The sequence below is a fragment of the Panicum virgatum genome, chromosome 4K (assembly GCF_016808335.1).
Source record: "Panicum virgatum strain AP13 chromosome 4K, P.virgatum_v5, whole genome shotgun sequence".
NCBI classification, from domain to species: Eukaryota; Viridiplantae; Streptophyta; class Magnoliopsida; order Poales; family Poaceae; genus Panicum; species Panicum virgatum.
The window spans coordinates 47281625-47295491 of NC_053139.1; the positions used below are offsets into that span (position 1 = coordinate 47281625).

At 44.5% G+C, this 13867-nt stretch overlaps 2 protein-coding genes across 2 annotated transcripts; one reads left to right on the forward strand and one right to left on the reverse strand.

Moving 5' to 3' along the window:
- Positions 1–253: 253 nt before the first annotated feature.
- On the reverse strand, positions 254–5779 carry LOC120702294 (GDSL esterase/lipase At5g55050-like). Its single transcript, XM_039986012.1, has 5 exons — positions 5764–5779; positions 5396–5626; positions 5173–5306; positions 884–1141; positions 254–822 (listed from the first exon to the last, which is right to left on the reverse strand). The coding sequence occupies exons 1-5, from the start codon at positions 5777–5779 to the stop codon at positions 328–330; spliced, it is 1134 nt and encodes a 377-aa protein (XP_039841946.1). The 3' UTR covers positions 254–327.
- Positions 5780–9494: 3715 nt separating this feature from the next.
- LOC120704535 (expansin-like A4) lies at positions 9495–11169 on the forward strand. Its single transcript, XM_039988960.1, has 2 exons — positions 9495–10324; positions 10418–11169. The coding sequence occupies exons 1-2, from the start codon at positions 9852–9854 to the stop codon at positions 10824–10826; spliced, it is 882 nt and encodes a 293-aa protein (XP_039844894.1). The 5' UTR covers positions 9495–9851; the 3' UTR covers positions 10827–11169.
- Positions 11170–13867: the final 2698 nt, after the last annotated feature.

Genomic DNA, 13867 nt, shown 5'->3' on the forward strand with positions numbered 1-13867 from the left:
GATTTTTTTTTACCATATTGAGTTGCATGCAATTGAACCAAAAAGTTTAAGCTGATGGTAGACATGGATAATTCACTTGTATTCCAACAATACTCACCTATTTTCCCTGTATCTAGTAAGATTATTACAGTGGAGGTGACTTAGTGTCGTAGCTCGTTTTTGGATAAGAATTGAACCACGCGCGACATATATGTAGATAGCGGCCATGCATTTGTTATTGTTCGTGCCTTATTTTTACATAGCAAGTTAATAAGAAGAACCGATCGAACAAGCAGTAGGAATGGACACCTGGTCGCCCCTGAATGAACACGCAAGGATCAGCGGCGGCTAGCTCTCGCGGTGATCGATGTGGAGCAGCTGCTCGAAGTTGATGGGGGTGGTGTACTTGGCCTCGCCGGCGTCATAGAAGAAGGCCCGAGCTCTGAGCATGGCGGTCCGCTGGGTAGGGTGCACCGCGTCCCAGAAGTAGTAGCGGTCGCGGTCGGCGCAGAGCGCGGCGTCGGGCGAGCATCCCGCCTCCGCGCCCAGCCGCCCGCCGCCGCAGCACGCGTCGGAGATGTCCGTGAACCCCGACGCCTGCGGGTCGGCGAAGATGGCCGCCATGAGGCCCAGGGAGTCGGCCAGAGAGTAGACGAGGTCCGGCAGCGTGGCGGCGAGGTCGGCGAGCAGGGACCGGAGGGCGTCGTTGAAGCCGGCGGCGAGCTGGTTCCGGTCTTGGGAGCACGCGCCCGCCGCGTCGAGCACCCGGGCGACCGGCAGGCACCCGGCTTGTACAGATTCTGCCATGTATGGTATGATCAGTACATAGCTAGCCAAGTTAAACTTTTTAATCAAATTAAAGGCAATAATTCATGAATTTTTCGGTGCTGTCATCTTCATTTACCGTGATGGCGGCCGAGTAGTTGGAGATGAGGCCGCCGTAGAAGGCGGCGGTGTCGCTCTGCTTCTCGGCGGCTGACCTGTTGCGCGCCTGCTCCGCGTTGGCGAACGTGGACAGGTCGTTGCCGCCGATGCCGATGAGGAAGAAGGCCTTGGAGAGCTGGGCGGTCACCGCGCCGGAGCCCACCACGGCGTCCATCTTCGACCTGGTGTCGTTGAAGTAGCGCACCTGCTTCGACAGCGGGATGTTGTTGCCGGCGTTCTGCATCGTGGCATGCTTAGCTTAGCTTGTTGTTTAATTGTTGATGAAGATTATTCTTGATCGATCGGAGATGCAATAAAACAATGGAAGAATGCACTTATTATTCGAATTTCTTATAGAGCGCGCGTCGCTGCCGATTGCGGCGAACGGTGGCCGCGTGGATATCACTTCCCTATTTACGTTTCGTATTCAGCCCCTGTTGGCCGTTTCGCACTTTTTTTATTCCTTTTCCTCTTTCCCCTCCCTTTGGCCTCGAGGTGCAGGTGAAGGGGATCGCCGGATTCGAGGGATTCAATGGCGGATCATTGCCGGAGATGAAGAGCGCAGCCGTGTTGATCTCACCGCTTCGCCACACCACGCTCCACCGCGCCTCCGGGCCCGCCGCGCCTCTATTTCGTCGCGCCAAGCTCCTCTACGCCTCCGGTCCCTTGCATTCGTTATGTCGTGCCGAGCATCGCCGTGGCTTTTGGTCCCCTACATCGAAGGGAAGCCACGCCGTCGTGGATCGAGTCGTGGATCGAAGGAGATCGCCCGGATCGAAGGGGATCGGCGACGAGGGGGTCACAATCGCTTGGCTCCGCTGACACGCCCTGCTTTTTGGGAGGAATCTATCCTTCTGCTTGTCGATCCTCGTCGCTGATTTTTTTCAATTTCAGGTGAGCTGCATTAGCTCCATCCCTGCCTGCCCCTAGATTTTCATTTGCAGACTGTTCATTCCATTATCAACATATTGCATATTGTTTTGAATATTATGCCTAAAGCCGCCCCTAGAAAAAGACATGAATATAGTTTTTAGTCATACCAGCTTAGAGTTGTTAATTGAAAGGGTCAAAGTTTATCTCACGAGTTTGATATATTCATTACTTCCAGACTGAATATTCTAAAATTCTTTGTCAAAAGTTTCTATACATGATTTGAAAGTTACTGAGTATCTGCATTTAAAGTTTTCAAGTAATGGGTTCAATGTTTTAGCATGTGCCTTTAGAGGTTGAGAGAAAGAAAATTTTTTAATACGAACTTTCGTATCTAGGACTACAAATTTCTTATCTAGTAGGACCATAAACTTTGTGTCTAGGACTACAAATTTTTAACTGTGCTTTGTAGAAAGTTCTTCAATTCAGTGTGCAAAGTATTGGACTTGAGAATACAAACTTTGAAAATGTGCTATTAGAAAGTTCCTGAATTTGAAGTGCAATGTTTGAATTGAAGTGTTGGATTTGGGAGTAGAAAGTTGAAAGTGGGCTACTTGCAAGCTTCTAAATTCAGAATGCAAGGTTTTGGTGTTCTACTTGTGAACAATATTTTGCCAAGTGTTCCTAAATCAACTATCAAATTTGGTGCATGCTACTTCAATTCACCTGCAACTAAAGCAATTTTCTTAAATCTGCCATTGTTTTTATTGCATTTTGCTAGTGGAATACCTATTTAGCTATCTCAACGAATTATGTACAGTACTGTTGTCCTCATTTCACCACTGCATGAAAATATAATAGAGAATGGCTATTCCTAAAAATTTTCAGTTTATGCCATAATTTTAATGCTAGACCAAAGTTCTATATTTATAATTTGTAAGTTTGCAATATTCTAGTAGAAAAGTTTTGATCTAGCATAATAGAGTTTAGAGACAAAAAATATTCTATATTTTGGTTAAAATCTTTATATATAAGAGTAAAAAGTTTATAAAAGGCTAGCACAAAGTCCCCAACTTGAGAATGCAAAGTTTTTAGTTAAAACGTTCCTAATTTTTTAGCATAAAGTTATGTATCTAGGGTTAAATTTTTTGAAGATGTGCCAATACAAAGTCTATGAATACTATTTTTTTTAAGATACTACCTTGCTGTGCCTAGCACTCTCCATCAGAAAATAAACTAGTGCTTTGAGTTCCTGGTATTTTTGGCAATTTGTCAAGTTATTTGCACAGTAGGGTCTTTGTTTTGACTAAACGTGGTGAATTTATTTTTGTGGGTTATGACCATGATGTGTTCACATTAACAAGAAGCATACTAAACTCCCATTTTGTACAGGTGAAACCAAGACTCATTGATAGCTCTGAAACAAGAATTTGGAGCACAACACTTCTCAAGTATTCAGGTGAGACCAAGGCACATTGATTGCTGTGAAAACAAATTCTATACATAATTTCTAGGTTTATAAAGTTTAGAACTCAGAGGTACAAAGTTCATGATAGGCTAGGTCAAAGTTCCCAATATGAAAATGTAAAGTTTTTTAATTACAAAGTATTAGATCTAAAAGGACAAAGTTTTAAATGTGCTATCTCAAAGTTTCAGATTTTTGAAGAGTAAAGTTCGAATTCAAGAGTGTACAAAGCTTACCACATGCCAGTAGAAAGTTTTTAATTTTGACTGCAAAGTTTAGAGTTTATTTTACTAAAATATTTTTGACAAGTGATTTCAAATATCCTAATTGAAAGTGCAAAGTTATTGAATTTAGTGTTAATTTTTTATTTCAGTAGAAAGTTTTTATGTAAAAAGTTTATTGATTTTCTAAAAGGTTTCAAATATCCATTTATAAAGTTTGGTCACGTAGTTGTACAGGTTTTTAAATTTAATTATAAAATTCTTGAATTGAATTTAGTGTACAAAGTTTTGGAATTACAAAGTTGTGGACTCAATTGTAGAAAGTTTGAAAATATTTTAGTAAAAAGTTTCTAAATTTAGAGTTTTTGGAAGTTTGCAACATTCTAGTAGAAAGGTTTTGATTTGCAATATGAGAGTTTAGATATAGAAAATTTTCTATATATATGTATATATATGAATAAAGTTATATATATGTAAAAAGTTTATAATAGGCTGGTACAAAGTTCCTAGCATCAGAATACAAAGTTTTTGTAGTTCAAAAGATCCTGGTTTTGGAGCATAAAGTTCTATTTCTAGGAGTAATATGTTGGTATAAAGTTAACATGTATTAATGTGTGACTTAAAGTTTTGGACCTAGGAGTATTAAGTTTGAAATATTGTCACACAAAGTTTGCAAAGTTTAGGATAACAAAGTTTGGAGTTAGGTGTACAAAGTTTATAATATGCTAGTAGAAAGTTTTTAAATTTGGTGTGCAAAGTTTGAAATTACTAGGTTTTGGATCTTTTGAAGTGCCATGTTTGAAATGTGCTAGTAAGAAATTCCTGAATTTTTAGTGCAAAATTTGGGGCTTTTTTTCAAAATAATTGACTAATTTTTGGAATGCAAATATTTTTAACATGCAACTTTGAAATCTGAAGATGTGTAAAGTTTTGAAAATGTACTTTAAACGATTTTAATGTGTTTGTGATTCTAATGTGTTTTTCTAATCACTTCTCCTTATTCTGAAGTGCATCAGTAAACTAAAACTAGAGAGTTTTAGAACTATATTGAAGAACATGATGAAGAATCAAACGGATATTGTGAAGTTATTTTTGATAGCATTCTTGAATATAATTGTTTTGAAGCACTATGTCCGTGTCTTTCTGGCTAGCAAAGAGGATCCATGTGAGCACAATGATAAAAAAACCTTTTGATCCTTTCTTCAAAATTACTGTTGTCATCTTGATGGTTCAAGCAATAAATGCTCGCAGTGGCTCAAGCTTCATCCTGAACCCCTTTCACTATTCACCAAATTATTGTTGTCAAAATTTTGATATTATCTATTCACGGTTCACAATTACTGTTACAATTATAAAGTTGTTTAATTAGAAGTACAATATTTTAAAATATGTTGGTCTTAAGTTCCTAAATTTATAAGCTAAATATTTGGAACTATAAAATTTTCGAATAACACATTTACACTAATTATATTTGAAGAAAAGAAACATACATTTGAAGTAGAGCTTCCGCTTTTATATGTAGGTGAAACCCCCCGTTAACTCACCCACACACCTGTTGTCCCGGAAAAAAAAGAGTAGAAGGCGGAGTAGAATTTAATTAATATACTACAACTATTACTGCACATGCGTTGCTTACTAGTTGCAGCGCCTGTTCGTCGGAATGCTGCCGCGGCGCACGATCGCCAAATAGCAGCCCCCCTTATTATTATGTACAGTGGAGTCGAGGATGCCAGCTCCTCCGGAAGCGTAGCTCACACCAGTGGTGCGAGCGGCGGAGACGAGAAGGCCGGAGCTTGACGCCAGCGCCAGATAAGCCGGAGGGCTACCGACGAATCCTATCATCTTTGCTGCGACACGCATGTAACCACGCTTAATAATCAGACGAATCAAGCTAACCATTATTACAGCGAGTATATATGGTAGCAAACCGGCCTACCGATGAAGTCAGCCGTGTTGCGGCCGTTGCTGAACCTCCCGCTCCCGGTGGGAATGCCAGGGAAGTCGTCGACGCCGTAGTAGGGCCTGTTGGCCCTGGGGACGTTCGTCCCCGGCAGGTAGTTGTTGTTGCCGACGTCCAGCGTCGAGTCCCCCAACACGTACGTACATCGCCGGCGGCGGCGCCCAAGATTTCCATGGATATTGTCACAAGGCACAGCACAAAGCAGCCCTCCATGCCCATGATCATATATATATATATATATATATATATATATATATATATATATATATATATATATATATATATATATATATATATATATATATATATATATATATATATATATATATATATGAAGGTTTAACCGCTATAGTAACCCATAGCACCTACTACTTGTTATATATAGGCCCAAAGCTTCGATATAATTAATGAGCTTCTTGATTTCTCTTTCTCTAGGTCACATCATGCATCAACGACTGAACTATATATTACGTACGGTTCCCAAAACAAGATATATATTTTGAGATTGCTTCATACGTACGTTACACCTATTTTCAGAAGAATTAAGGGTCCTGACTGATTGAGGACCAGTGGTGGTACCGCACTGATTGCTACGGAAATTGATATTCAAATGCGGAAAATGTGGCTGGTGTTAGTGCAACGATAGATGCATATGTGGTTTGTGGTTTGTGACCCCGGCGACCCAAGGTAGGCAGCTCGGACGCCATCAGTATTCATACTAAAGAAAGTATGTTGCAAGGCAGAGCACGCATGTGCCAAATGCAGCGTGGCAATATCTTGCCGGACCAGGCTTGTTAGGGCCTTGTTGTCATAGATATACCAGCAGAGCAGCGTGTTTCTTCCAGGCTCTTTCGAAAAAAACATGTCCCTTCCGGATGTTCCATATGGTGTATGCAATGATTTGATTCCTGTCCATTGAATCCAACATCAGATCTGACCACCATTTCTTGAGGTTTAATTAGGTTGTGCTTGTGAGGTTCTGATGCCCTGTTTGCTGCGAGAAATTGGAAATGCAAAAATCTTGCTGTAGGGGCATTTTACCATCACAATCAATTAATTGTTGGACTAGCCCTTGTAACATATGCCAATATTTGGAGGGGCCAATGTTTGATGTCTTCATGTCGTTATAGGGACATTTGCAATTTAGTAGCACAACAAAATCGTGGGCAACAATCTGAATCCCCGGCCCCTAAGTTCCAACGGGAACCAGCCAAACAAACATCAACCATCTATGTATGCATGTGTATACACAGAACCTGTTCTCCTCTTTTACCCTCGTTGAGCAATATGACCATTCGGTACGGTGTAGCTAAATCACCATTGGGCACTTTGCCAAATTGTCCAGTGAAAGAAAGGCACCAAGCAGATACCGTAATTGGGCACGTACGGCTTTATTTATTGAACAACAAATCCACAAAACACACAGCTACATCTGTAAATTTTTTTTTTTGAAAAACAGCGTTTATATTTCATATAAATTTCTGATGGTTTACATCCCAACACTTACAAAGATACTCTCAGAAGAAAAGAAAATTACATTCAGATCCTTGTAAGCTCATGGGCCTGTAAATAATTTATTTTGGGCCAGGTGCTTGAAGCTCATGGGCCGGGCCGTCCTAGAAGGCCTTGGCGCTGAGCATTGCGGCCCGCTGGGAAGGGTTGCTATAAATGGGCCTGTCCGTAAGGCGGGCCTATATTTGATTCCAGTGCGCTACTGCTGATGAATTGTGGCCTAAGATCAAACGGGCCAGAAGCGGCCCTTATAGCTTGGGTGGTCAACCAGCCCAGCTGCTGCCGTGCGTGCTAATAACTGGCCACCTCGTGGGCGAAAGGCATGTAGCATATGAGTTACAGCAGCCTCAGTAGCACCATCAGGTTCTGGGTTCAACTCCATGTGGGAGCAAATATTTTAGAATTTATCAGCGTTGTACATTCAGTGGTAGGTGATGTTCCCGTCGACAGTGAGGCGCATGTGGTGACTTCGTCAATCTCAAGGATTTACCAGCTCAGTCTTCAGAGATGCTTATAGGGGTAGGATTTGCATACGTGTGTTCATAGAGGTGAGTGTGCGTGCATTATGAGTATCTGAATTGTACCGTGTAATCTAAAAAAAGACTGGCCGTCTCGTGGTCGTGGACCTAATAATTAATTAAATCCGTGGCCACCACTCTCCCTCTCATGTCGTCTAGTGTGCAGCTTGATCAGAAGCGAAACTGAAACCAAACGAAAACAAACATGAAACGCCTGCTAAAATGTATTCGTAAACTTGGTATACATATCGAGCAAATCAAATAATTAAGCATAAATATCTCTAGACAGCTGGGAAATTGAAAGGGAACAAATTTAGCATGTTAGTCTTTTATTTGGTTATTCATTAATTTGGACCAAATCAAATCAAATCAAATCAAATTGTTCCAGCAGTGATTTGGAGAAGAAAAAACGGTGGACAGTTTGGACGATATATAGTTGTTGACGACGTAACCGTGTGCAGATATATGTGGTCTCTGATCCGTCTGGCACCATTATCGTCTATACATATCCATCATCAGCTGGTACGTGTTTCATTAATTAATATCGCTATTAGCACATAAACTAGTACTCCTAATAATGAAGTAGCAAGAAGGTGCACCACATATATATGCGTCTTCATGGCAGGCACGTCGTGCAGATTAGTGATCTTATATGTTTGTATTAACCGGGTTTGAATAAGAGCGAAGAGGGGTAACGAAAACGAGAGCAAATTATTATTTTCAAACTAATGGTTTGGTTAGTCACAAGTGTTTCACCAAACATTTTAGTTAATTATGTGCATATAGTAAAGCAATCCTTTAATTAGCATTGATAGTTTTTGTCCAGAATTAGAAATAAGCAGTATAATCAGAACTCAAAAGTATTGGCTGACTGACGCATCAACCACAACCATCTCATCGCCACGGATACCAAAGCACAAATATGCCCTTAGAACAACTCCAGCAGGGCTACTAAATGAGCTGTCATCTCCATATTTACTCGGTGGGTGTGAAAAATTGATCTCCAGTAGGCCTTCTAAATGTGCTGCCATTTTGATAGGTCTTCCAAATTTCTTCCCCCACCTCCCCAATTTGGTGGCCCTCAATTTGGGCTGCCAACTATGAGCTCTCTATAGAAACCCAATTTACTCAACCTGCTGAAGTGTAGGCCCATATTTGAGTGAATAAAATTTAGAAGTGGGTTTCTAAATAGACATTTGCTAGAAGTCCTACTGGAGTTGCTCTTATGTCAACAATTCATACAGTGTGCAACAACTTGAGCAATCAATCAAATGACGAGCACAGGATCATCACTGAAGAGTTAGAGAGGGTAGATACCACAGCATGATATTCATGTGGAAAACAATCTTTATTTGCGGGACAAAAGTAAAACCACTGGTGACACCGTGAGGATAAAGACTACCACAAGAGATGAGAGGCAACACAAAACACACGATGGAAAAGACTTTTCAAAGCCCCTAGTACAATCTCACTGTCTAATGGATGATAATCATCTCCTCTCTCAGCAATAAACCAGCGAAGAAATAGATGCGGTGCCTGTCCTCGGTGACACAAGACTACATAGGCTGCTCTATTTAGTACTCCTTCTATCCCCACGAAGAGTGCAATTCTAGGTTTTTCAAGACAGATTAGTTATGGCGTATCTGATCACTTAATTAGGCAGATATTTGAGATCTAACATCTAGAATTGCACTTTTTACGCTAGGATTCTTTTTCAAACCATGTATTACACTTTTTATGGGAAGGAGGTGTACTAATCACCGTACCTGTGATGTAATGGTAGATTGCTACGATGAGTGAGAACTTTGTAGGCAAATAAAAAGGTGTGGAGGAGAAGAAACCGAGGAGCATGCGACGGCCGGGCATACACTAGACCTGGAGAGGCAGGAGCACGACACGGGACGGGAGCCGAAAACTTGGAACGAGCTGTGCCCATGCTGCGGCGGAAAGATTGCATGGTTGCATGCGACGGGCACTTTGCTCTCTAGCTTCAACCCCATCATCCATTCATTCCCTTGCAGCCCACCCGTGACCACTGACCATGACCATGAGCCTGCCTGCTAGTAGTAGTAGGCCTGTCCCTGTCTGCTTGTCGACCTGTCTGTCCCCATCGCGCACCACCTCCTCTTCCTCAACCGCCGCCGCGCACTCGATCGGCCGGCTCCGCTCCGCGCCACCACTAGCGTCGCGTGCCGCCGCTTATTCTTCCATTCTTTCTCTTTCCCTCTCGTATTTTGAGGCGGGCATGCCCATCGACGACGACTCGATCGAGTTGATGCCCCCACGTTCATCAAGCCTAACATAAATCAGCGGCCGCGCGCTCGCCTTAGCTTGCTTCCCCTTGGCTAGCCGTCGTCTTATCCATCCATCTATCGAGCCGCGCAGTCGATCGATCGAGCTCCATGGAGCTGCTGCTGCTGCTGCTTGTGTTCACCATCATCAGCCAGTTCCTGCCTCCCGCGTCCTGCTCCCCTCCTTCCAACTACAAAAACTACTGCGACTGGTGCCCTCGCCACTCCACCGCCTCGCTGATGATCTTCCCTCCGGCCGCCGCCGGTGCCTGTGGGTACGGGGCCGCCTTGGCTACGGAGCTCAATGGAGGAGGATACGTCGCCGCCGCCGCGGGCGCCGAGTTCTTCCGCGACGGCGCCGGCTGCGGCGCCTGCTACCAGTTGCGGTGCAGGGACCGGCGGGTGTGCGGCGACGCCGGCGTCAAGGTCGTAGTCGTCACGGACGCGGCCAACCGCACGGGGGGCTTCCTCCTCGCCAGGGAGGCCTTCGCCGCGATGGCCAACAAGGACGGCATGGCGGCCGATCAACATCAACTACTCGCCGGCCGCTCGGACAACGTCGTCATCCCGGTCGAATTCCGGAGGTAAATTATCACGACATGCGGATTAACTGATGACGCAGCAGCTGAAAATTCAACATTTGATCGATCATCGATGCATCATATGCACTTATGCAGGATACCTTGCGAGTACAAGAGGAACCTGGCGGTGCGGGTTGAGGAGGGCAGCCGGAACCCTGGCCATCTCGCCGTGCGGTTCCTATACCAGGGCGGGCAGACCGACATCGCCACCGTCGAGATCGCGCAGCCGCAGGCGTCGTCGCCGTGGCGGCCCATGGCGCGGCTGCGCCGTCGCGTGTGGCGCGCCGCGCGCGCCCCGGCCGGCCCGCTGCGGCTCCGCCTCGTCGTCACGGCCGGCTTCGGCGGCAAGTGGCTGCGGACCCAGGACGCGGTGCTGCCGGCGGACTGGCGGCCCGGGCAGGAGTACGACACGGGCCTGCGGGTCGCCGACGTCGCCGTGCGCACCTGCACCCGCTCCTGCCGCGCGCGCGCCGCCGGCGGCGCCGGCGACGAGGAGCTCAGATAGTCGTCAGCAGATGACGTGCATGCATGTTGGCACGCGCGCTTGTTGTACATATTTAGTAGTAGCTTGCATTGATCCCGTCCATGATTCGCCGGCCGCCAGTTTTTTTTCTTTTCTTTTTGGCGTGCGGTTGCATGCTCGAATTGTGATGAAGAGTTGGTTGTTGAAGAGAATCGACGAGAGAAACACAACAGAAAAGAAAACCTGTACGTGGCTGATGATCCGAGCAGGCTGCACGAACCAATGGTCAGTGAGAGATGCTCCATGAATTTCCTTGTTGCTGACCAATGTCAATTTGCCGGCCGATCTCACAAATAAATACTATATGTTTGGGGCTTTGGATGGATGCACAAGATTCATTGTCACTGACAGCGCCGCAAGCACAAACCCTGCACTGCACTGTTCTCTTCTCTGACCGTGAGAGATGCTCCCCGCCCGTTGGAATCTCAAGTGGGACGAATTTCCGCCCATGGGTAAAAAAATCCCCCTCACTGTGATCGCTGCAAGGCTTGGCTCTCTCGGACATGGACCAGAGTTTTTGAATTTTTTCGCGGCCGAGAAAAACCGTGTTGCTTTCTCTTAATGAAAAACGGTGGGGTCCGTTCACCCCTCGAGCCGTGTTTTTTTCTCCGACGGTCATGCATGGTGAGCTCTGAGCTGAGGAGGTTGTCATGTAGCGTCACGTGCAGTATATATGTAGGAGTACGTACGTGGCAGCCTGCACTGATGATTGTTCGTTCCTTCTCTGGGGTTTGGGGATCACATGAGCATGTTACTGTAGTGCTTACGGCCGAGTATAGTAGTAGGGCACTGTAAGCCGGCCGCAGTGTCGCTTTCCAACAAGTTAAATCCCATCGATCCACGAGGGCCTCCGTTGTTTTGTTCCTAGCACTTCTCCGCTGCTCCCCGTGGTCGATGGACGGACCAAGCTCGTCGTCTGTGCAAGCAGAGCAGCGACTCGACTGCCGATATCTGTCTGCTCGCTGCTCCCTCCCGTGATCATCATCCTGGTCCGGCCTTTTGCGGGGCGCGACTATGCGTCGGTTCAGGTGTAGAGCACAGACAGTGGATGATGCTTTGGGCTGTAAGTAGGCACAATTGCTTACACATACTATTTTTACAATAGGTGGAGATATTTTTTTTCATACAAAAGAGGACAGGGATGATGATGTCGATGATGTGACCCACATGTATGCAAATTTCAAATTAAAAAAGCATAAGTATTAAATCGTGCATCTAAATTAAATTTGAATTGTATCATTCTCTTTCTTATGACAAGATCTTCAAAATAAAACCACACTTCCCTATATTTTGCACGATATTTTGAAAAATTATTTTTTTCAATTCTCGATAATTAATTTCGGCAACTGGAACAAATATTTTAACAACACAAACAACACGTCTTATTAAGTTTGAGGGGAAAAAAGGCAATAACTCGGAAAGAACAGACCAAGTGGAGAGTGTTATGACGCCACCAGTACTATCATGCATGCCTAATTACGATTTTAAAATAAGCCTTTGAATATCTTTGATACAAGATAATTGCCTTTAACAACCCACAAATATTCAATGAGAAGATGAAAAATAAAGAATACTTCACATATACATTAGGATTAATTATTTCCATATCAGAGGACCAGGATAGACATATTATGGAAGAATTATCTATATTTAGATTAGAAGTAAAGTAAAGAAGGAAGAAAGAAATAAGAAAGAAAAAACATAGAAAAGAAAAAAGGAAAAAGAAAAGAAAAGAGAAAAAACTAAAGCTTAGCATGCATGCAGTATGTGTAACAAAACCAAGCTACAACAACCTACTAGAAAGTGATATGACGTACATCCAAACAGACTGCAAGTTGGACTATCAGAAATTTATTGGGCTGGTTTCCATGTGATCCCTTCATTTCAGGCGATGGATGACGATTTTGCACGCGTGCCACATATAGTCGCAGCGCCTTTTGCGATCATTGCTCTTGCTGCCACTATAATCTTGCCTCTGCCTCCTTGACTCGTAACTCATTTATTTATTACTAAGCGTGGCAGACTGAAAAAGCTTCTCATGACTGGCATTTTCCTTCCACGATCGTCGGTCACCTTCCTCTTCCTATTTTCGCCTTGTTCTTTTGCTAGACCGTAAAATGAAGGGGGGGGGGGGGGGGGGGGGGGGGGTCATGATTCCTGAAGTAGCAACTGCCCAAAGGCCTGCCGGAACGGGCTAAGCCTGTTTATCCGATTCCAGTAACTTTAATTGCACTCGGCGGCCCAATAGAGAGTATTGGGCTTTCATCTTCCTCCCACCAAAATTCAGGAGGCCCAAGAGCCCAGCAACCAGCCCAAGGCCGACTGGATGCAGCCGGTGGTAGTGGGGGAAAAAATCTAATGAAGCTAACTGCTGCTCGCATCAGTTGCTGCTAATTTCTGCATAACCGTGCCACTGTACTTGGGCTTGATAAGATTACGTATCTGAACGACGAAGATTCTCAACTTGTAAAGGAAAATACATTGTACTAATTACTGCTCAGCGCCTCTGAACATCTGAAATCTGGATTGCGCGTGCATAAACTGAAGAAGGGAAACAGCTGCCTAGTGACAGCATGCCGATGGCCTTCTTCAACTTGCATCCATGGGCCGGCTAATGAAGATTCCTTTCCAGCTGCACCTAGCTCTATGCTCTATGCTCATTCATTGAATATAATTGGAGGCTACCTCCACTCCATGAGCATTGTTTGAAACTGATACTGGTAAGTAGTGGTACTGTCTGCAAAGATGAGGGCCCCAATCAAATTGATGTTTCCAAAATCGTGCATCAAGAAGCTAGGACTCAGAACCACTACTGGCAGCTAGCAGAGCGAGCGAGCGATTCGGCATGGCAAATCTGCACCACCTGCCGTGACAGTAGCAGCTCTTGTTTATTTCGGAAATGCAGAGTTTGGTTTGTTTGTTTGAACTGGTAAGCCGCAGTACTAGTGGTATCTGCAAACAATGTCAGGGTCCAATTGATGTTTCTGAAGCTAGCTATGCTATGCATCGAGAAGAAGCCAGGA